The sequence below is a fragment of the Corvus hawaiiensis genome, chromosome 3 (genome assembly GCF_020740725.1).
Source record: "Corvus hawaiiensis isolate bCorHaw1 chromosome 3, bCorHaw1.pri.cur, whole genome shotgun sequence".
NCBI classification, from domain to species: Eukaryota; Metazoa; Chordata; class Aves; order Passeriformes; family Corvidae; genus Corvus; species Corvus hawaiiensis.
In genome coordinates this window covers 61,909,698-61,934,713 of record NC_063215.1, presented here as the reverse complement: position 1 = coordinate 61,934,713, position 25,016 = coordinate 61,909,698, and the positions used below count along the sequence as shown (strand labels likewise).

At 39.5% G+C, this 25,016-nt stretch overlaps 1 protein-coding gene across 2 annotated transcripts in view; it reads right to left on the bottom strand.

Moving 5' to 3' along the window:
* Positions 1-25,016, bottom strand: part of TIAM2 (TIAM Rac1 associated GEF 2) — an 88,765-nt gene that overhangs the window by 48,851 nt on the left and 14,898 nt on the right. The window contains exons 6-13 of one of the 2 annotated variants that reach the window (XM_048297279.1): positions 16,416-16,601; positions 15,314-15,460; positions 11,780-11,842; positions 7,177-7,344; positions 4,424-4,528; positions 3,927-4,005; positions 2,939-3,031; positions 1,627-1,887 (exon numbers count right to left, since the gene is read on the bottom strand). In XM_048297279.1, the coding sequence (XP_048153236.1) occupies positions 1,627-1,887; positions 2,939-3,031; positions 3,927-4,005; positions 4,424-4,528; positions 7,177-7,344; positions 11,780-11,842; positions 15,314-15,460; positions 16,416-16,601 (1,102 nt within the window). The remainder of the gene's footprint in view (positions 1-1,626; positions 1,888-2,938; positions 3,032-3,926; positions 4,006-4,423; positions 4,529-7,176; positions 7,345-11,779; positions 11,843-15,313; positions 15,461-16,415; positions 16,602-25,016) is intronic. The other variant, XM_048297281.1, reaches the window with a different exon arrangement.

The following is a 25,016-nucleotide window of genomic DNA, read 5'->3' as shown; positions in this document are numbered from 1 at the left end:
AGAAGAGCAAATATAATACGTCCCTTTATCCACTAGTGCTTAAAGTGTAATACATACTACAGTAATTTCCTATTATAATGGAATATTTGCACAGGTTGCAAATTTATCCCGGAGGAATGAGGAATCTAGTGAATGGACACAGACATTTATTACACTGAATACTCGAGGTAATGCTGGCCTATGATATCAAGCCAACAAGCTGGATGATAGCCCTGATATAATTATGTAATTAATTAGCTCTATCATAATTTTTGGTTTATGACACTAACTTTTATGTGCCACTAGTCAATTTAATGGCATTTTAAATTGAAATAAGGCCCCTGAGAGAGATGCTACTTACTGAATCACAAATCTTGTATTCAGATTTCTTTTAATTTCAACAGATGACCTAATAAAATTGCTTTATAATTAAATCCATTCTAACAACTTCTCCTATGTGATTCTTTCTCTTCTCCCATTTTTAATTACGAAAAAATTCCAATCAGAAAACATTCGCCTTCATAATTAAATGCAAAAATCAGCAATCTCTTTTTGTGTCTCTTACTGCTCCCTTCACACAGTGCTGCATCCGGGCTAGCTTTCCTGCAGAATTTTACTAGCATCCTCCAGAGGCAGAGTGAGGAAACTGCACCTTTTACACTGAAAATCTAGTTAAATTTGCTTCTATCTTGTTTGAGAAATAGTCAAGGCGTGGGAAGAAAGGGGAGCAAAGCCCCACATACTTTCTATTTCAGACAGACATTCACAAGAATTCTGGTAACATACGACGTGGTTCTCCAGTGAAGTAACATCAGATAAAGGAAGGAAAGGGAGTCCATGGCTCATCTCCACCCAGAGTGGCAGAGCCCCTCTATGTGCCACCTCCTACTTTCCAGCTGAAGAGGCAACCCAGCAGTGGGCATTGGCACCTGCTTGGGGCTGGGGAGTTGTGATGTCATCCAGGAGCAGCCCTTACCACATAGGCACCTTCCCTGCCTGGTGCTCCCCACCAGGATCTCACCCTGACACAACACTGTTAGAATACGTCCTCCATCCAGTGCTTAATACAGTGGCATTACATTGAGTAAGGAATATGAGCAGGTGGAAGCAGAACAATCCCCACAAGAGCTCTTTTCATAGGCTTTATTCTACACAGTGGCCGCTGTACCCAGTGTGAGCACAATATCCCTGGATGGGAGCAGAGCTAAATGACTCCTTTCCGAGGTGATGATGACTACTGCATTGAAGGTACCCTTAATGAATGTGGTACTTTGCCACACAGAAAGCAAGGCAAACACAGAACAATGCTCTGCTTCTGAAAGCCATCACATCATTTCAGCCACTGATGCCTGGAAAATGGATGTGTTGGAGATAGTCAAGATTACACAGAACAGTTAAGAGAAAACTTGATAATACTGGATGGTACAGAGAAACAGATTAAAATATTATCATTTCCCTGCAGATATAGTCATATTCTGTTCCATTTCTGCTCCCTAGAAAATAGTAACAGATATTGAGCATAAATGGAACTTAAATAGCTTGTATTTGTGTTTTTAAGGCAAGCACATAATTTTAATCATGACTGAGTTTTAAAAAACAGTGATATTCAAAGTGAGGTGAAAGTAATAGAATTAACAAATTTCTTACCATTTGCTGTGTTCTTTTTGAAGTTATCTAGAAACTCTTCCAGGAGCTGTGACTGGTTTGGAGGGGGCAACAAACTCTTTGGGTCCCTGGAAATGTCACCATCTGACCAGGACACACACGTGGGTTGCTGGGTCCCGCAATGGCTTGTTCTCACTGTAAGCATTACACTTCTCTCAGAAAACAGTAGCTCCATCTGCCTGAGCTCAAGATCAGACACAGCCTTTCCATTTATGCTCAGGATTTCATTGCCTACTCGGAGCCCTGGCAGCATGTGAAAGCAAAGAAAGGAAAAAAAAAAGAGTTAATATAATATAAAAAGGGTCACAATGCAAACCTTATGCTGACTTGTCTTTTATCTTTTTTGTTAGAATTCAAATAGCCTAATCCTACCACAAGTCCATTAGAACCAATGAGAGCTTTATTTGTGCTATATTTATACAGACTGACCCCATGCTTGCTTACTTTGATAGGTGCTACCCACAGTACAACAATCAAGTTGGTTTTGTTTAAAGATGCTAAAGAATTGGGTGGGTAGGAGAGCAGCACAGCTTTCAAGAAGCTTAGAATAGAGGCAACTCTCACAACCAGATACCATCACTATACAGCACCATAACACATATTTCATCATCTCTGAAGAACAAGGCACTACTCACACAGATCAAATTATTCACACAAAGCTGCAACAACTAAGGATGGAGTTTTTATCAGCTTTTATATAAATCTAAACAGTGGCAAGTGCTGTCTTTCAAAGTCAGCAAAACCAAGTGGACATTACTATCAGGTAGCAAATTAATATCTCTGTTTCCATTTCTCTGGGTTTATTTTTCAGAGAGCAGAACCCACGTGATCCTCACATGTGCCGATGAAGAGAGGCACAGTTTCTGAGCAGCACAGTGGGAAGGCGCTCACAGAAATGTATGCAGAAAACTATTCTGGGGAGGAAGGCTTTCTGCCAGCAAAAGTGGAAGTGATGGGTCATGGAAACTTATCAAGCCCATGAAGTTCCCTAGTGTGAGAGGAACTCTTTCTCCAGTTTGTTCCTCTGTGCAAAAGCACTCAGTTGGATGGCTAAACACAGACTTTGTCTCCGAGGGTGAACAAGAACTCTTCCCTCTACACTGAAAGGATAATTCAGTTACTCTGTGTACACTATTTTTCCTACTATTACATACTTTCCATGGACTTCAGGAAAGAAAATTGTGAACAGTAAATGCCAAGAACCATTTCGGACAGCATTACTAAAGCTCCTTCAAGTTTTTGGACTTGAAAAAGATAATGAAGAACAGTTTTAAGCACAAACAGGATACAATACCTTCCTTGTATGCCAGTCCATCAGGGAGAACGTCACTTACAAAGATATGGGTGAGATGCTCATTTTCAGCAACTTGGGCTGTGACAGCAAAGCCTGAAGTAAAAGAGGTTTAAATCAAACAAACCTTCTTGGAAACATTTCCCTGTTATTTTGTGTATTTAGTAGACTTTACATGAGAAAGAAGATTCTTCTCATGAGAACACACCCACAGAGCATACAGAAGTTATCACATGGTTTCCCAGCCATTGTAAGGCCTGTTAAAATTATTAAGACTTTTCAACTCCCAGAAAATGCCATGCTCTGCTGTAAAAAAAATTACATTTCATAGAAAGAGTTTTTCTACCTCAGCTCCATGACATTTCAATAACACAGCACAGCTCATCATTACAGTAAGAGTTCTGCAGAGTGTCCATCAGACATACAGGTGTCCTAAACCATTCCAAAAACTGGAAACTGAAACTATAAAGCAGCAAACTATACAGACTAGTAAGTGGGAAAGGCCAGAAAATAATAATTTAAAACAGACTTGCTGCTAAAGAACAGCACAAAGCTGCCTTACAAAGGTATCCTTGCAAGGTATCTACCTCCCATGGATAAAAAGCCTGTCAGAACTTGTTCCAAAATATACTTTTGATACTGTGCCAACAGAGGATCCCACTACAAAAAAAAAAAGGCAGGCCTTGACCATTGCCTAACTGAGAGCCCTTTTATTAGTCCTGGCAAAGGACATTTGTTTTTATGACCAGTCTGTGCTTCAATTATTTGGCCAATGCAGCAAAATTAGAAAGTGGACCCTTCCAAAACACAGGAAATGCACCTGCCAGTGTAAAACAATCAGTTCGTGTCTTTGTTATTATGCACCAATTTCTTTGCAGACTCACACTTTGAGCTATCAAGGATGGCTCTATCTGCTCTCAGAAACAAAAACGCCCCAAAGAGAGAAAGTAAGCAGTGAGAAGAGTAAAATGAAGAATTCCTGAGAGCTTACCATAATCACTTATGTTTTCAGTCTTTGTAAGATGAACATGATAAACATTTAATGGACAAATTTCTATTTCATCATACACCTGTTAGAAAAGAAGAGTAGCAGAAGTCATCAACTTATGAAAATGCAAGCATCAAAGCCCAGATACAGCATGAGAAAGAAGCACAATATTCTTGCATCAAGACTTGCTGTCCTTACATAGAGAACTGTGTTACTGTGTAAGCATCACTGCTATCAGTGGCACTAAAGCTAAAGATCAAAAACCCACCCTGGAGCACAAGCTGGCACTTTGTTTTTGAGCTAAAAGCCTCATTCAAATCTTCAAACATTTCTTGAAAAAAGTGTTTGCAGTGCCTAGCCACCTAAAACTGTGAATCAGAATGCAGTCCCAGAACAGCTTTAAAACCTTATTTTAGATCGACATTTCACATATTTGTAGGTGATAACTCAACTGCAGCTACAGACATCACAAAACTTTATCTAAAAGGAGTCACACTTTCCTGGTCTACTATGTATTCATATGGTTCAGGAGCACAATACTCAGTATTTTCATCAACCAGTCTTCTGAGTTGTAGGCCATAGTGTCTTGGCTCCAGCTGTCTCATCTAAAGAAGAAAAAGAATGGAGTTTGGAATTTGTTATTTATTTCCAGAATCCTAAAAGACAGAGAAGTGACACAGACACAACAAGCTTCTAAAATCATGCAAAAACAATCTCAAAAAGTAATTTTCTACCTATTTTTGTAGTATAAACAAAACTAGATGCATTACTTAAAAGATAAGGTTCAAGTGCAATTCCCATTTTGCTTTACAGTCCTTCCAAGTCCTTTCATAAACACTCTGTCTTGGCTATCAGATTAACTGAGTACTAATATATGTTTCCAAAGATATCACAACTGTCTTCTGTCCTTTTGAACTTAACACTCACAACCACCTTTTTCCATGACTACTGCTAATGATTCAGTTCTGCTCAGCAGCTTTTGCTTCTGATGTAGAAAATGTATATGCACATATGGGCAGCTAGGAGAGGGGATGGGATGGCAAGCAGGTTCCCTAAGGGTTTGCCTTTATTAGATTTTATTTTTATTGCTGGGTTTCTTCTATGATCAGAGAGTTTCCCCTATTTTTTTTTTTTTTAACCACATGAAGTCAAAGCAGAGATCCTGTCTCAACAGGAAGTAAAGGGAAATAGGGATATTCCCAAAGGATATCAGCCTGAAAGTGCTGAGCCCCTGATGGGAGGGTCTGAAAAAGTCAGGATACTGGTGACACCATGGCACAAAGCATTTCATTTTAGCATATTAACAGAGCAACTATTCTAACACAGGAGGAAGCAACATTTCCAAAAGAAGAGGACTGACTGCCTCCATGAGTGTTATTTAACCCCTTTAAGGCATCTCTGCAGCTTACAAAACCTAACTCTACTGAGTAACTAGTAATTAATTAATGTTTTATTGCATTCTACAGTTTACAAGTTACATGTGTTCTGTATCCTGAAAAACTGAATTCAAATGTACAAGTTTTTGTATATGTGCTATCCAAAAACCTCAGATGGAAAACAGAAATGAGAAAAGTATAAACCTCATAAAGCATGGATGAAGGGGAAAAAAAAAAAACCCTAACAACTCTTCTGAACTTTAGCCTTATCCACATAGCATTCAAACATTTTCTGTTAAGAAGAAAGATTCCTTACACTCACCAGAGCAGAATGAAAATGTAAGAAGGAAAAGAACCAGGATAGATGAGCAGAAAGTATTCAGCATTAGAGAATGCTTATGAAAAGCTTTACACACAGAATAGAAAGACAAAATAAAACAGAAAAACATTTAAGAAAAAAAATCAAGGAATTTAAAACTAAATTTTCATGCGATACAGACAATGAAAATTAAAGGCCAGCTTTACAATTACAAATATTTTGGAGTGATAGAGTAAGAGACGTAAGGAATTTCCTTTTCAACTTAATTTTACTTTTGTAAGTTTTATTTCCTCTTTCAGGGGTCTTGCAAGGCACTGTAAAAACTTCAAAATATTCTGGCTCTTCCGTGCCACCTGGCGGCCAAATCGTGTTTCAGATAATCCCTTCGGCCTGACAGGGTACACCGAAGTTTTTAAAAGTAAAGCCAAACATTAAACATTTTCTCCAGGATTCGGTCTCCACCAGGAGAAGCCACAAGAAGCTACTTTCTTCTTAATGATGCCCTGGAGACACATTTGGACTTGCCTAAATCAGAGTGCTTATTTTGATTTTAAAACTGTAGTTTACTCTGGATTGTTGAAATTTTTCTTCTTTTTTCCTTACACCCAATATTAGCATGTGAAAAGAGCCATCAAATTTGGCCCTGTCCTCCATTAAAAGCCTCAAAATTCATTAACTTCAAGCCAGTTCACTGAGTTGACATGGAAATTCACTGTAACATATGCCCAGAAAACAGAACTCAGGGGGTAAAAATCTATTTTTTCCAAAAAGCTGTTTAGCATAATTTAAGTGACTTGAATCACAAAGTTATAGAGCTAAGTTCAAGTGCTGACACGTGTGGAGGCAGAAGTGTTAGGTATATAACAGTGTTCCAGAGGTGCTGGTGTTCTATTTGTAGCTAAAACTGGTATTTCTATTTTACCTTCAACCTGTGACTCAGTTCTCTGTTCCATGATCTGTAGCAATCCCCTTCAAATTGCCAGCACTGACTTGCAGAAGGGAATTCACTCTTTGAAATCCACAAGTAGAGCTTGTATTTAATTAAAAGCTTAAAGAGGTCCTTTCGGAAGCGAACATACGTGATTGCCTTTGTCACAGCAGTCTTAAATGTCTTAATCTCCTGGCTCTAACTCAACCAGTCCCTGCTGCTGCTCTGTGATTAATCTGCACAGAACAACCAGGTTTGCTGCAAGGACAACACAGAGTGGACACGTGCTGAGACTGCTCAGGGCTGACTACCTGGCACACTGTCACTGCTCTTGAAGTACCCCGTGTGCTGTCTCCAGCAGCACTTTCTGAAAACCTTTCCACAACCCTGCTGCCTTGGCTACAACACCTAAAAACCACAACTAAGGAAAGAGAGCAATGTGCCTGGAGACAGTGACAGGGAGATGCTTATTATGTATTATTAGTATTATATATTATCTCATTACCGTATTATTATATATAATGATAACCTTATCACAGTTTTCACTATTTATGCATCCACTGATATACTGTGTTCCTTCTCAAGTCCACAGCGATTTACAAGGTGCAACTGTGCATGAAAAATAAGTACCTTGCATGCCAAAGACAAAACATCCTCCACCCTGTGCTCTGGCTTGAGTGTCAGCGCCACTCCTTGGCCGTCACCGAAATGAACGTATGTCTGTGTTTCCCAAGCATTCTCCTTCTGGATGCTCTCTGGCACTGAGCAGTAGACATTCAAAAAATCGTCGACTTGCTGCTGGAAACAAGGGAGAAAAGTATAAAATATGAGGATGCTAAAAAACTAAAAATAACAAAAAAAAACCCAAAAACCAAAAACCAAAAACCAAAAAAAAAAAAAAAAACAAAAAACAAAACAAAACAAAACAAAAAAAACACAAACAAACAAAAAAAAACCACCAAAACCCAAGAAAAGTGCAATTACATTAGCAGTTTGAAGTGGCTATGTATTCAAACAGAGTGCTGTGTATTTTCTCCACGGCAAGCCAGGGAAAGAGTTCTGTTACCTGCTCTCATTCACTATTGAAGACTTGATTTTCTAGAGCTCAGATTGAACTTGCTGTGCTTTCCTATTATGGAATTTTATGTCTTTATCTCATACCAATCATTGAGTTAACTCCTTGTGGAAATATGTTGCTACCTGGTATTATATCACAGTGGAAATAAATCTTTTAAGAAGAACTGACAACTACAATTTTACCTAACAAATAATGTAAAATAACTCTGTAAATAAATAAATAAATGGAATTAGTGTCATTTTGACAGAAAATAACAACAGAATTCCAGCAGAGAGCACTGTGGAGCAAGGCTAGCCATAACAAAATAAAGGACTAAAGCAGGAATTAAGCGCTGCTATTCTATTTGCCGAGCAAGGCTAGCCATAACAAAATAAAGGACTAAAGCAGGAATTAAGCGCTGCTATTCTATTTGCCGTTTGAGAACATCGTGTTTCATTGGCAGCACAGGGTATCTGCCTGTTTACCATTTTGCTCCACATTCTCCCTCTTTCCAACACCACTCCACCTGATCAAATAACATCGGTCCTAAACAAATTCCCTGTCACTTTCTCACCCTTCACTTTCACACTTTGTCCTGTACTGCACTTCAGGCTGCATGTTTCAAAGGAAACCACACAAGAAGACAAACACCAAAAGCTGTTCAGAATTTGGAGTTTCACATATTATTTGGGTCAGCCTATTCAGCACACCACTTAAATACCTATATCAAGGCATTTAAATTTATGCAGATGGGGTCCCTTAATTCCCCATGCAGTCACTGGAAAGGGACAAAAACTCCATGAAGTGGCAGAACTTCCACCCAAGGCATATCTTAAGATATCCTGAGCTGTTCTCAGGAGTCCCTACCTCCTCCATGCTTTCGCTTAGTATTTTTGGTTTGTTTGTTGGGCTGGGTGGATTTGTTGCCTACATAAAGACCCTTGATTACACAATTCTCCCTCCTCTCCACGGGGACACAAGCCCAGGGGTGCATCACAATTAAAAGCTGCTGTTAAAACTGCACAGGGACTGTTTCCCTTGCTGCAGGCAGCAAAGTTATTGACAACAATCTGTCAGTGACAACAGAAAGACCAATATTATTCTGTTTTTGCAAATAACAACTGTGGCTGTAAAAATGATGAAGCAAGCAATCCTATGCAGGTAATTACCAAACAATGCAGAAATACAGGTTGCAGACAACCCAGAGTGTGGCATAGTAATAATGTGATGCCAGAGTAACGCTGGTTTGGTGGAATAATATTAATGAACTAATTCTATTCATTAATCTTGTCTGTCTTGCTCAATCATCCCTTTTAACTAGTTGAACATGAAATTTCAATTAACACAGGTGAATGGAAATCCTACTGAAATCCAGCAACTTATACATAACAGGAATCATATTCTGCTACTGCAATTAACGCAGTGTTGAAATCTACACCACGTGAAGTTTGACCTCTGCGGCTGCAGCTACAGCCTGCTCATAATGCCAGTGATGTTGAAGAAGATAATTCCTGTGGAACTGTAGTCCTCTCAGCACTAAATCAAGTGCCTGGGAATGAAGCCTGACCTACCTCCACAGTGTAAATAACAGAATGGAGAAAAGGGGCAAGGCAGGGAGGCTGAGAAAGATCAGCACAAATTAGTCAGGCTGCATTTCCCTGGTGGCTTCCTCCAGGGAAAACCAATGCTATGCTTGCCTCAGCAAGGGAGGTTTGCAACTACTACAATGGTTTATTGCCCTGCAATGGTAGCTCTTCAAATCTGTGCAGCTGAAATAAATCTTGCTATTGCCAGAGATGAAAAAAATCCATAACCTCATATCATAGAGGATTAAGGCGATGAGAAATAGGTTCAAGGCCTTTTGATGTAAGCTTTTATAACAGGACAGAAAGCTCTGCAGCCAACATGAGCTACATCCTTTCCTTGCCAGGTACACTGATGCTCAAGCATACAATTTGAGATAAACTTCCCTCTGTTATTAAACATGACTGTGTTCCTTAACTGCAGTCAAGGAACTGTTGCTTCATCCACATTTTCCGTCTCAGAAAATCTGACATGAAAAGAGATTTTTTTTTCCTGTTATGCCTGCAGTGACTAATTCAACAATAGTTCATTCATTCATTGCCACATGAAGTTATAACAACCCATCCAATTTTCCAGAAAGAGGCGCCAGGATTTGCAGACTGTCACACGTTGTGCTACAGGGCTGCTGCAGGACCAATAGGTTACTTCATAATTTCCTCCCACTATTTGCCTCTGGTTTTATCATCCTTTTCAGGGAAAATACAGCTACCCTGGCAGACTTCACTATTTGTCATTCCCTACCCTCCGCAGGCAGCATTTTATAAAAGTTTTGATGCTGTTTTTGTTTTTTTCATTTTAAATCAGCCAGTGAAACCAGGCTGATGCCAGACTAACGGTTTTCAAAGTTATGATGAATCATTTCTGAGTTGTCGTATGATTCACCAAAATGTCAGGATCTTAAAAATGCCCACGCTGTATTTAATACCCATTGAAAAAAGGTTTCAGAAATAGGGTGGAAATAATAAGAAAAAAAATGTTTTTCTAGCTCCAAGCTCTGCTCAGCACCTCAACTGTGTGGGTTTTTCTAGTCTTGAAAGACAATCCTGCTAAATTTTTAAATCCTGGCCCAAAACCTGCAGCCACATTGTCCTCTGATGGTCCCCCTCTACCTGGGGAACGGGGCTGTGAGCCCCTGCCTGAATCTGGAGAAGGCTGCTTTATCTAGAGCTGGACAAGAAGACAGACCTTGTCCCTTCTCTGACACTTCACCAAAGACAGAACACTTCATTCTGCCTGTTCCCTAGTGCCTTCAAAGCATTCTTCTGTCTCCTCAGAAGGGTTCAGGAGGAGTAAATGCTCCTGTTAGGCCCGAGGACAGGAGACACACAGCAGACCCTGTTGTATAAGGCAGCTCTGTCAACCTCCCAGCCTCAATAGGGTTGGCATCCAACTGACAGACTGGTGCCACAGCCCTTCAGGAGAAACCTTTCAGGGCCTGTGCCCAAGAGATTTGGTCACTTCTCATGTGGCAGACCTTTCCATGTTTTAGCACATTTGAAAAGGAATGAATTGTTTTTGCTGTCTCTGAGATAGGCATGGATGCCATCTCACACCACACACAGTGGTACATTCTAGAGGAATTTGTTAGGTGTTTTCTACAGGAGCTGATCTTAACCCCATAATTATAATTTATTTTGAAAACAGAGGAGTGATTTGGTTTAAATATTTTCCCACTCCCGGAAATAACAGGCAAGTGGCCAAGTAACAAAGGGAATTCAGGTATTTCAATACACTTTTTCAAAGAACAGACAAAATGTGAAGATACTTTCAGAAGGCAAAACAGCCTTACAGGATTAGCTCCTGTCAGTGGAAGATGTCCTTCCAGACTGGGGGATGGCAACACTATGCCCCAGGGAGGCTGCAGGAATGGAGAAGGACCACGACTGAGGCCAGGCAGGGAAAAGCACCAGATCTCCTCCTCCTAGGCATCAGAGAACATCAATCACAGCTATTTACTGGGTAATGCTGCTGAGGGATGCTCCATCCTTCTCCTTTACTTGGGCAATCTCCAGCTTTATATTAAATCTCACTTCTCTGATGGGACAGTCCACAGACTTTACATAGATTTCACTGCCTTAACACTCAAAATACAAAGGTTCTGTTGAAACAGACAACGGGGAAAAATATACCTTGGGTTTCATCCTGTCCCTGGAAACCATCAAGGTCAGATTGGACTGGACTCTGAGCAATCTGATCTCGTTGAAGAGTTTCCTGTTTATTGCAGGGGGTTGGACTAGATGACCTATAAAGGTCTCTTCCAATCCCAACCATCCTATGATCTGCCATACTGTGAAGGATGCTTTCAAACAAGCTCAGCCTCAAGTCCCTCTCACAGTGTACAGATGGTATGCATCAGTGTGTGAAGAAGCTTCTAGGGGTTTGGTTTTGTTTTGTTTTTAAAGACTACCATGAATGCTCAGACACTTATGGTTAAAGCGGTTTCATTAGCAGAATTACAATCTCACCATCTAACAATAAATACATTTTATGAACCTCTTCGGGGTATCTGAACCAGCCCCACCATTACCTTAGACAAATGCATTCAGGAATTCAAAAACATGATGATGCAGAATGAGAATGGGCATATCTTACCTCAGCAGAGTTGGCTGAATTCTGCACGCCAGCAAATCCATGTCCTCCTGCTGAATCAAAAACCTATTGAAAATATTACAGATAAGTAAGTAGGTTAAACAAATAAACACCTTTACTTCTTATCTGTTCTGGGTAAATCCTTTGAAAAAATAAAGATTAAAACTAAATTAAGAAATATATATCAACCTGCTAAGACCCAGGGATCTTTTTGTACTTTTTATTGCTTTATTCCAATTAGAAGTAATAAAGAAATACAACTCTCTCCATATACAGAAAATTTAAGCAGATTTTCTCTTTTAAGATACACGCACACACAGATTCATATACGTATAAAACACATCCTTGTTTTTTCCTATCTACTATTTAGTAATAAGATTAAAGTCATTTACCTTCAAACCATGCACTATAGTGGAATTATAAATTTCACCCTTTGGTGAAATTTATAATTCTCCTGTTAGGGAGAACTACAAATCTCATCATGACTTCAAGGGACTATTTCAAATCATTGTTGCTGGTTTCTAGAAGTCCTACCCTACAGTTTTTCATCTCTTCTAACCAGTTTTTCTATATGTGACCCAAACCCCACACTATTAAGTAATGAAAGTAGCTGACTACTGTGTCTGCTTTGGAACTGATGAAAGCAGGACCTGAGATGTACATTGCCCATATGCTTTGGAAATTTAACTACTGGTATCTCGCAAAGGTGCTAGGTTTAATAGTTAATTTTTTTAAAATCCAATAAATGACTATGGATACAGATATTTCAGCGATAAGGCTGGTGTAAACACATGGATAGATCTACACTTTATACGTGACACTGAGATTTGCAAGTAATAACATTACCCTCCTAAACTGCAAATTTAAATAGCATTTCTTTAACTCCTTCTGCAGTCAACAAATCAGGACAATATCAGACTTATATCTGAGCTTCTGGAGGGGGTTGGTATTAGCAAAAGCCTTTCAAATAATCCAAGACAACAACAAACTCTCTCCAGATCTCATACAAAATCCAGGTTCTGCCAATGCAAATAAAGGGTACCACTTCTGAACTTCCTTGTCTCACCCACAGATGTAATCGAAGTATGTTATTGCTTATGATTTCTCAAAATAGTTCACCATTTAGACATAAGAAAGAAGATAAGCATTTAAGAAACTGAGGATAATGTGAGCCTAGACATCCCCCATCTGGTACAGTGCAGTTTTATTAACTGATTTGTAGAGGACTGAGCCACTTCATTAATGTTTACAAAAGCTTCCCAGCACAGAAACTCTGAACATTTTTTATTAATGCCATAAAAATAAACAAGATAAAATTAAAAACTTCTCTGACACAATGATGTTCAAGAACATACCATCTGATTTTGAAGCTAGGGTACTGTAAATTAAAACATATCATCTACAGTCAAATTAACTTAAATCTAAGAAAGCAAGATTTTTTAAATCTATTGTTTGACAGAAACACCTCAACACAATGAGCAGAGAAGCAACCACCACTTCTCTACTTAACCCAGTTGGGTGAAAGAGACAAGAAAGTCATCCTCAGGCCTATTCTGATTTTGATATAGAATTAGGTGCATATACACAAGCCTGAACAAGGATGTGGCTCTCTTTTCAGCTATCTTCTAGGTTCATGGGTCAGTTTTCAAGCCATGCCCATAAAAATTCCTTACTTTTATGGGCTACATTCAGCATTTACACTTCCTTAATTGTATTGTAGAATGTTTAATTACCAAAAAAAGCCAAAAAAACCCAAACAAAAAAACAAACAAAAAAACAAGAACCCCAGCTCATCTATGAAAATGAAAACATTTTGGGGCCAGCTGGTTGCAAGGTTTGGAACAAGAAGGATGAAGACACATTCGGGCCACCTCTGCCTGCAATAGGGCTCCCTTCTCTTTGCTCAGAAAAGCACTGCGAGGGCAGCAGGAGCCTCCCCTCCTTGCCACAGATATGATTCCCTGTCCCTGAGCTCCACAGAATCCCCTTCACGGGCTATAAAGCGTATGAGAAGAAGTATTACCCAGTTAAAAACAGTGCGAGGTATCAGCTCTGCTGGGAACGGAGCTGAAGGGCATAACATTCCTTCCCTCAGGGCTCATAGTAATAAAGAAATAGAGGTTCAGGACTCGCAGACCAGACTCAGCTGCTGGGGAACACAGGGGAAATCATGTGAATAGGATGACCTAGGGAAAACTTCTCCTTTAGTTCTTTCTTTTGTAAGAGACACTTGAGTTTTATTAATCAATTTCACCATGTTAACACATCTCAATCAATATGCTAAAATGTGTAACAGGTGGAAGTTTAATGCCAGTGTAATACATAGATATTTACCTATTAAAAATAGAAACCACTATACCAGAAAATCCTGACATGTTATTTTGCAACATTGAATCTGTTGCATCAGCTCTGTGTCTATTGCAGGATGTGTACAGATAGGCTTGTTTAAACACTCCGCAACAGACTACCAGGCATGCAAGAACAGCCAATTTTCAAATGCTGATCATAGATTTTTTGAGTAATAAAATCAAGGGCCAGGGAACAACAGGAAAAAAGTTACCTAATGAACAATGCACAAAATGCTACTTTACAGAAGTAACACCAGACATGGCAGAGGCTATTGAAAACAATAGTGTTCTGGGTGAGAATGCATCTCTGTAATTTCTGCCTCACTGCCAATTAGTGTCTCTGCTCTTATTTACCTTTTTTTCAGGGAAAAAGGCAGCAAATTTTTGTTTCACATATAACTGAGCTTTTATTGAGAAAACACAGACTCCTGAAGTGTGGAGCTTGCACTAAATGTGAGCACGGGCCATTAGTTCCACAAAGAAAAAAAGATGCTGTGGTTTCACCAGCAGTGCATCCCTTCAGTGGGGGCACACATCAGCACAGACCCTTTCCCAAGAGCCAGTCTGACCCTGCACATCAAACCTGAGCCAAGCCTTCAGTAAACTGGTCTGGCATTATTTGTCAGCTGTCTATACCGAGAGCTGAGTCCCTGCAGGACAGCAGTCTTCTCCCGGTGCTAAAATGTACTTCCAGGCAGTGGGTGTTGCTTTAGGAGGCCATGCCAAAGATGGCTGTCTTTGCAGCAGTCTCTTTGTTCCTTGAGTGACCTATGTCACTCTACACTGAATTGCAACAGTGCTTCAGAGTCCCAGTCACAAACAAGCACACACTGTATTCAGGACTGTGCACAGAGACTATCTTGGAAAAAACCCTACTTCCAAACAGTTTGCAATGTGCCCGAAGAGAAGTTTTGTTATAAATTCCAACCTGATGGTCTTATGCTGATGATAATTAAATTACTGGGTCAAAACCTGTCATCTATCAATCTTACTTATCACAAAAAAAACCCAAATTAGATATATACTCTTCACAAGCGATGATCCCATTGCAAATTTGCCACACCTACTGAAACCCTGGATGCAAGTTTGATGGACAGATGTCTTCTACCCTGTGCACCAACAACACCTTGCAGGATGAACCCCAAGAGAAACAAGCCATTCTGTGCTATCCCCAGCAAATAAGATCTACCTGAGTTATGGAAGGTCGCTTTTCTTTTCCTTTTCTTGCCAATGTGTCCAGTCCTTTTAGAGAAGAAAATAACCCCTTCTTATTTCGAACCCTTTGTGACAGTGACAGTGTACGTTTCCTGAGAGCAGCTTCATCCCTGGAGCAGATCTATTTAAACACAGAGACAGACCTTCCTGTATCACTTTCATAACAGCAAAATATTGAGAGTTATTTCAACCTGCGGCATCAAATGAGGGTTACTTCTGTTTATCTCAATGTAACATGCCAAAGTGCAAGGACAGTGTTTTAAACTTTCAGCAGCGATGCTTGTTTCAGTATTCCAGTGGCGTGGCAGAATAATATTTTTGTCATGGGGCAAAATTAGAAGTCATAGGAAGGGAGACTCTGAGAAAATACTGCTCTGTAACACAAAAGAAGCTAATGAAAAGGATCTGAAGAAGAATGATAACATATCATTCAGATATGAAATTGCTAGAGGAAGACAGACTCAAAATTGCCAAACAGGAGATAAATGTGCTGTGGCATTGAGTTATTAACAAGGAACGGCACAAACCACATAGATAAAAACAGTGGCAGAGAGGAACACGCTCCCTGATGGGACTTTCAGTACTACTACTCAGACTTCACATGCAGCAAATGTGGTCCAGGTCTCTCTGCCAAGATCAGCCTTGCAGCCCTGCCAAGGTTAAAGAGCAGAGGCAAACCTGCTACTGTGGTACTTTCCTTGAAGCCGATGGGGTGACAACAGGTTACAGCAGCTCAGGATCTCACTCATTCTTCTTTAGAAATACAGCCCACAGTTCTTAAAAAAAGTGACATATAATTTTGAATTGTCTCTAGTTTTAGCCTATTATAAGAATACTTCCTTTTTAGGAGGGACTCCAAGTCTGGAGTCCTTTGGGGCCATAAAAAACAAAGTCATGGCCATATCCTGTAGAAGAAAATTTATTTGCAGTCAAGGAACAGGCAGAAAGGGTGAGAAGGGAACAGGGCTGTCTGAGCAATGCATGTGGGTGCAGCCACATATTTTCCCAGCACAATTCCACATCTAAGCACATGGTGTTTTTGTGTAACACACCCATGAAAGTGCATTTGGACTTACCAGTGCATGGAAGGATGAGACAGAGAAAATGCCGAGCCTCCCCAGTGCCAATTTTGAAGGACGACTGGCAGCAGCCAAAAGGCTCTTTGGGTTTGGGAGCTCCCCACCTTGCAAACTGGATAGGTAACATCGCATTCGGAAAAGGTCCATGTTAAATTTTTCCAGGTTCTGTTCCCATTGCTGGATCTGTTTAGATATAAAAAGGGGCAATTAAATGGGGGAAAAATAACTTTGTGGGCTGCACTGAAAATTCAAGCTCTTCCCCAAACCCATAGTAAATTGCTTTCATCTGGTAGTATATGGATTAGATTAGTTATTCCCTGCCAAAACACATTCAGTCATATTGTGTTATATCAACCCAAAAGAAGACTTGAAATAAAACAAAGCTGGTGGTCTTAAACACATACTGACAAGATGAACATACCATGAACTCTGGGTAGTTTGATAGCCACAAAAACAGTTACATAAAAACACAACCCTGTGGTTCACAAAGGCCCTTTCTTTTTTTTCCCCTCTTTCTTCCCTCCCATCATCCCCTCCTTTCTGAAAATTAGTCTTGGATTTTTTAGCTTAGACTGTGTAGCTGGCTGGCTGAAAGCAAAGTAGCACAGCTACTCTAACAAACTGTGCAAAGCAAAGTAGTTCCAGTGCTAGGTTCTGTTCATTCTCTATTACCATTCTACAGCTCCTCTAACGGTAAACAGGGGACAATACTCATGCTTCTTGCTCTGACTAATAAGGTAAGACATTATTACACCCAGGCAAACTGCAAATAACAGCTATATAGACTCAATACAAACCACTGGACCAAAAGCAGGAATGTAAACACGCTTAATTTTAATTCTAAAACATATCCAGCACAGGTACATGAAGATGTAACAACTTAATCCAGTTTCAATGTAAAATTAGGAAAGTGAACAATCAAATATTTACTAGGCAAAGCTCTGAATCAAGGTTTAGATGACAAATTTTAAGTATTTGTGTAGATACACACTCATTTAAACAAACATATTCACACTCATTTAAAACATACACACTTATTTAGACACATATTCTTATGCACAGCACCAAAGTCAAATTTTGCTCTTCATTTCCCCAACTTACATACTGGTAGTTGCAGCAATAATCTGCCCTGCAGGTTGTACAATGAACGTACCACATACATTAATACCAATACGTAGTACAAATAAAAAAGGCAGCAAGCACATTGATACAGCAGAGGCAGAAAAGGCATGTCCATTAGGTCAAGGTACACCAAGATTGTGTGCTGAAGACTGTTGAAATCCCCTGACAATACTCATCTTCCAATGTCAGCTCCAGTCACTGCACGCTGCATGTTCCACAGGTGGTTTAGGGCTGTGGAGAAAGTTCATCACGTTTTCTCTAACGAGTGTTGGCTTTTTCTGGAGCACCTGCCTGCCCCCACGTGCACAGGACGTTATCACCTCACACTGAGATTAGCCAAGGCTGGGACAAGCACCTTTGTGACTCGGGAAACAAGCTGACAAATATAAAACCCTCAAGTGGACTATGCCCTTTAGGCTCATTTAGAAGTAAAATCAGTTCAGTTTCTTTATAATGCTGCCAAATATTTCAAGAATTAAACCAGTATTTTGCCACTTTACTTTCAAGAATGAAGAAGCAAACAATGAAAGGGCGAAATAGGCCTTGTTAACAAAACAGTGCTAAGGTCTGTGCTACGACCGATAGAGACCTTAGCCAGTCCAGCTTCCTTACACATGTGCTCACAAATTGTGGCATCAGTTACTTTTGGAAGTAAGAGGTAAATCTTATTCATTGAGTAGGGTGAAGAAATGGAAGACAATATACCATTTTGCACAGGTATGAATGCAAAATTGTAATTTACAGTACACTTAAAAAATCTTTCAAACAGTGACTATTAAAAACAAAAGAGAGAATTTACAAAAGCTTATCATGACATCAATTCTCAGAAGTCTAGTGAAAATGGACAGAGACATACATATAATGAAGATGCTTTGTCTAATCTCTCATCACAGACATTTGAAACATGCATCCTCTGCACTCCAGAAAGAATAATCTTTTTTTTCCTTGGGTTTATTTGAAAATTTCCCCCTTTTTTTTGCTTTCTTTGTGCTCTCAGGCACTTCTCACAGAGCATTTTTCTGCATGCCAGTACTTTACGCATGGGACAACTCCAATACAAGATTGCGAGATGAGCTCTTTCTCTGTGTCAACATCCCAATGAAAACATAGTTGTCAGCTTTTCACAAAGCCAAAAGCTACAAGCTCAGGTAATGTCTTTCCCTTTGAGATGACATCTCTGTGGGTACAGAGCCAAGACAACTTTTAATAGCTCAGGAACAGAGAAGTCTTGTTCTGGGCACTGCTGGAGTGGAGCATCCTGTCCTCATTGAACACAGGCTGAGTATCTTAGACCTTCTTCAAAATCCTCATTAAATATTTGCATGAAGTTGTATTTTAAAATAAAGATAATCTAAGAAGGGGGGTGGGGTACAACATGGGGGCATTCTGAAGAAATAATTAAATTACAGTGTTCCTAGTCACACAGGATACTAGCTAATCAGCTCCAAAAGCATCAGTAATCACAATGTTACATTTAATGGCATTACCAAAAGCTGTAGGCAAGGAATTTCTGGGATTGTCTTGTAGTCTTATCAAAACCAGGGATGTCTGGAACCAATTGGAGACCATGAACCAATACCAGCTGCTATTTGTCTGAGCCTTTTAAACTATGATAATTCTTCCTAGAGATTTATATTCTTGAACACTAAAAGGGAGAAGCACACAAATAAAAATAACAACTTCAAAGCATAGTATGACCTGGTCCACCAAGTTAATTTACAGCCTGCAGACTCGCTGCTGCAATCCCTATTCTGCTATTGTGTGAGGCAAATCTCTGCCCCACGTGGGAGGACTACCCGAAAGAAGGCTCAAGGACTTAACTTCATCATGCACAGACAAAATGGCCCTTTTGAAATCTGCTCGAAAGCAAACAGGAAAAAGTGGATGCATCAGACAGCTGTGGGAGCAGGAATGGGCGACAAAGGCTAACAGCAGCATGAAATGAGTCCAAAAAGAGATAAGCAATATGGCCCGAAGTGAGGCATACCAAGCAAGCGAGCACACATGAAACGTGAAAGCATTAAAGGGTTTTTCCAGAGGAAAGGGAGGATGTCATTGTCAGTCCAGGCAAATGTTAAGCAAGGATTTCTCGGTTTAGTGGCAGCATGAAAGAGCTTGGGAGAAAGGCAAGGGAGGGGCCACCCAAATAAATGTATTGAACCTACTAGGATACTCTAAGAGTGGAAGGAAGCTGTGGTAGAGAGATAGAAAGGAATAAAATGTGGGAAGCCTTGAGAATTATTTAGCCTGGGCCACCAGGAGAAATCATGCAAGGAAGCATGGTGCAAGGACAAGACAGTAATTATGTGAGGGGATAAGCTTTTGCATCAAAGACCTAGTGCAGGAATGAGTTAACACACAAAGGAACATCAGCATGGTACTGGCAGTACTTGCAGTAATGATCATTTTCAAAACATAAACAGTCAATTCTTCTCCAGGTTAGTGAAAAATCTGTTCAGACACTAAGAAACAATTGCAAATTAACTACATTTTAAGTCACGCACACAGAGGAGCTAAACGAAGTTGTTTGAAAGAAGGCCTCTCTCAGGTCAATAAAGCTGCTAGGTTTTCTACAGCTAAACTTTAAAGTGGGAGCTTGGGAAAAGCAAGGGATAAATATACAGACCAATGGTTCCTAGTAGGTGATTTGGGGATCCATAGTTCCTACATGCTCTACAGTTCTGTCTGCAGGTAATATTTACAGTGGCACCAGCACCTCAGCTGGAAGAGGTTTAGGGTTTGCAGACTGTGAAAGGGAAGGCCTCAACAGTCCCAGCAAAGGCAGTGTGGCTCAGGGATGGCCCCTGGCCTCTCGTCCTTCGTACACTACAGTGCAACCAGTATCTTTTGGGAGGCTGAGAAGAACTGCCTCATTTGCAATCACGTGTTCTGTACAAAATAAAAAGAGCTCAGTATAATAAAACCCAAACCGGTGTGTGAATGCTGTAAAGCTGGGTCAGAAATGACACCATATCAACTCAGTGTAACAATGCTTCAAGGACCTAGAAGAAGGATGGAAAAAGCTTTTTGTTATCAGCTCACCTGATAACAAAACACCAACTTTTCACTTGGCTCCTATTCAAAGCAGCACAAAAGAGAAGATGCACAGGAAGGAGGGCCTTCTCTCAAAGCTAAGCCTTCAAAATTTATTTTATTTAGTAGTAGTTCTTATACCATGCAGCAGCACAAGAGCCTTGCTGACACAATTCACTATCTATAGCAATAAAAATTCTCAGTTTTTCCCTACACAGTATCTTATTTCCAGATGGAAAGTGTTGCTGGAAGCTGATGTAGGGAACTCTGTGGATTGAGAAGAAACTTCTGCTACAGTTTTATATGTACAGCTTTTCAACCACATTACAAACAACACCAAACTCTTTGCATTCCAGTCCCTGGTTCTCAGACACAATTCATATTGTATGCATCTGGAAAAATGAGTCACTTAGTTTCTGGGGACAAGGAACAGATTTTTATTGTCATTACCTCCTAAAGAGAACTTGAAGAAGCAAAAACATCACTCTTCCAGAAATTCCATTACTTTAAAAACACTACTATCATAACTTTTACTTTAAAGAAATAAAAAAGGCATTGTAAAAGAGTACAACACTCATGTTCAATTAGCGACACTTTATTCTTCATTCTTCATGGTGACTTAAAAAAGGTTAAGAAATCTTCCTGAAATAACAAGACAATGAAGTTTTTTTACAATAAATGTCATCTTTCTAGTTGCACTGGAAGAATAGAATTTTCATCATTTTTAACCAAAATAGAAAGAGGAAGTCTTATTCCCAACACCACTGATAGCACACAAGTACACACACATGTGCCCAATTTACTTCTTGTTGATAATCCGATTGAAATTGGTGGTACCACATGTATGTCTATAGCTAGGGATGTAAGTAAGGAAGCCACTGAATTTTACTACCCAGCTGCCCCTCCCCAAAACCCAGACCACCAGCCCTTTCTGCACACGCTTCCCCACCAGCTCCATTGTATGAGATAATGCTATATAGCTCCACATTCATTTTTCATTATTTTATGCTAAATCTTTGCAAAACAAAGAGGGAAATTCACTCATCTGTAAAACAGTAACAACAGTGCAGAGAGAATGGAGATGAACTTCCCTAACTTTCTGTCTGCCTACTCACTTCACTCTCAGTCTACTACTACTTTAGAGAAATATTTTGCTAATGGTGTAGGGAAGGACCATCCTTACTGAAGAGTAACACCTAGAAAGAAGCTGAACTGACCTCTCAAAAAGCAGAGCTCTACTTTAGCCAGTTCAAAGACCACACAAACTGAAGAGCTGTCCTAGTAGGCTTGGACAATGGGGTTTTTTTAGTTTAAGAAGATATGGAAGAATGAAAAGTTACTATGTATTGAGATTCCAGTTGAATTTGTTTGCAGCAATGCTGGCATGTGCTAGCAAAGTTCCCCAAAAAGACTCTCTTTGAGTGTTGTTGAGAATTTGGATCTCAATGTCAGAAAATACTTCATCAGATGCTTTATAGAAAGTTAAGACGTGAAATTTGGGCTTTGTGGAGCCTGAAAAATAAATTCCCAGCCCTATTTCAATCGTCTTCCCTCAAATGTGAGAGAAAAGATAAAGAGTCAAGTAAATTTTAAAAACAAAGAAATTAAGTTATGCTCTTTGTAAAAAGCTGAAGACCACTACAGCAAAAGGAAGAAAGACGAAAGGTACTATTGGATTTAATGACTATCCAGAATAAACAGATCAGCATCTTACTGATCCCTTCATTTTTTTTATGACAACAGACTTTTAGGTGGAGGACACACAAAAACTTACAAAAAAAGTATCTCCAAGCATGTGCCTGTTCTTCTCATTTATGCTTCACCATTTCAGTGCCTACAAGTAAATACACATGCTCCTAACCCTCTGAAAAGTTAAGAATCATATGCAGAGAAAATATGAATCACATCAGAAACCTCTGAAGAGCTTGGAAAACATGATTATACCAACATATTAAAATTTGAAGACAAAACTCCATAATGCTTTCAAGCAACTATTAATCATACTATTGTTCTAAAGTGAGACATCAGGATAGACTTATGTACCAAGTACATAAACAATTACACCCAGGGCTGCAGTGCCCTCTCTTGCAAGATAGATTTTCCACCCCATTAAAACCAGTTCTGCAGTCAGAGGCAGCTCCACTTCTGACTTAATGTCCAATATTTTGCTAAAAGAGCTCTGAAAAAATGCTAAAAGTCCCTTTCACTAACAGTTCGACAGGGTTCCATATTCAAAGCAGACACTGGTTTCTCTAACAGGTTAAACATCTAGGAAAACTAGAAATTTTTTAAAGAAAGGCTTCAAAATTCATCTCATCACCAGGAGATTTTCAAACTTGCTACCTTTTAGCCTAATTATCTGCACTTTAGGGGAGAAGTTACATGTTGGGATAATACCATCACACACAATGTATTTATTTCACACAGTAATAAAAACCTACATGGCCCTAGGTGGCACGTGCAGACTTGAGATTTCCAGCCACGCTGCCAGGGGCTGCTGTATCTACGCTGCTCTTGCAGATGTTTCATTGATCTCTTCTAAACTGACTAGCATTACCCATAGTTACCATTTGCTCTTAAACACTTACAAAGTCTATTACTTTTATTATAGTTATTGGGCCAGTAAACCCCGATAGAGAGAATCCCTCATGTAAGCCACAAGCCTGGAAACCCTTCCCGACCAGTTGGATAGCATCAAGTCCATAAAACAACAATTTCTCTAGAAAATCGGTTTTTTTGTCTTTTATGTTTGTTTGTTTGCACTTCTGTTTAGCACTGGTTTTACCAATTGATTGCCTTCAAATTAAAAAAATTTACCAGATAGTATCAAATGAGCTTCTCCAGTCCATTTGCTGGACACCAAAAAGAAGCACATGTAATTATATCAAAATACCTATAGCAACTTTAGAAGTGCAGGTTTCCTTACTGCAACTGCCCTTCAGGTGGTGGTAACTGTGAAACAAGGAAAGGTTTTGCTTGCTTGTAAAGCCCTGAGAATTATTAAGTCTTCAGCAGAGAAGTATGGATTTTAAGTCTATACAGAAGTGAAAGAAAAGAGCAAGTTGACGTTTGGTGGTTGCTTTTCTGAGGAAGAGGAAGGAAAAGGAGAAGGGCTATAGAAATCAGAGCTTCCACAATAATAGCCCAGTGAAAATAAGTCTTTCTACGCAAAAAACCACCACAGTCCTTCTGAAGTCAATCACACTATTTGCGCTGGCTTCCCAAAATAAATCACCAGTGAAAATTTCCAGCACAGGATGCATGACATGCTTATGAAATACAGTATTGGCAATGCTGTGTACTTCAGCATGAAGGAATAATATCTGCCACATGACAGAAACACCATCAAATTTACACAAAACCAAAACCAGAATTTATATTCTCTTGTTACTCAAAATAGGCAAAAGACAACTAAACAACCACAGTTACTAAACAACTACAGCTACATATACGCAAACTATTCCCTCAGGAATAACGTTTTCTCAAAATCATTGACTTACTAAGCATATTAAGAATTCTCAGTTACTACATCAAGATTTTCTTTTTTTCTTTGCAAAAGCCAATCTGAGACAACAAAATAGAAGACTAAGCAACCCGGTTATCTATCGACTTTTCTCTGAACTGACTTCGCCAGCAGACCTTAGGCAATTGTAAGGAGCGATTTTAAAGAGATCAAAGGGATCAAGAAAGGAGAAAAGTCTTGCTATAAATTTATTCTTTGCTAACTAGTGGATGTTTGCAATGATCCATTTCATTCTTTGTGTCAATGGTCTGCCCCCATTCAATGTTCTGAGACACACATAGACAGAAGATTAACAGGAATAAATCTTCTGCACCCCTAGAGATGGGTTTCAGTTCTACAGAATGAAGCCAGCTTCTCCCAGAGCGGAAAAACAATGAAGGTTCTTCAAGGACAGAACATCTAATTAGCAGATATTAAGATAGATCATTAATACACTTCATCTAACTCCAAATGAAATACTAACAGGAATATCTGATGAGGGAGGGATAAATTAAGTTAATATACATCAGGATTTTTCCTCAGTGCATCATGTTACAAGCACTAGACAGCTATAGAAATCTGTATATTCTCTAGGTCTGAAAGCCTACTGCAATAAAAGAATGCTAAGCATTTTTCCTCCTCCATTCACCTCACTCAGCTCTGGACCATGAAATAAAGTGACCTGGAAATAAATTATGAACATCTGAGCACTTAAAGGGCTTATGAACATCTGCACCACAAACTCCTACACAAACCTGCATGTTATTTGAACTCTGCTCATACAGCTTCAGACTCAAGTGTGCCACAACAGCGTGGCAGTGAAGTCAGTACCAGTCAGTCTGCTATTCATTAAGCCCAAGCCAGTAGAGTAAGAAATTTAAATATTATAAGCATCAAATCCCTGAAACTATGAGTGTTTTGCTAACAAAAAAAAACTAATT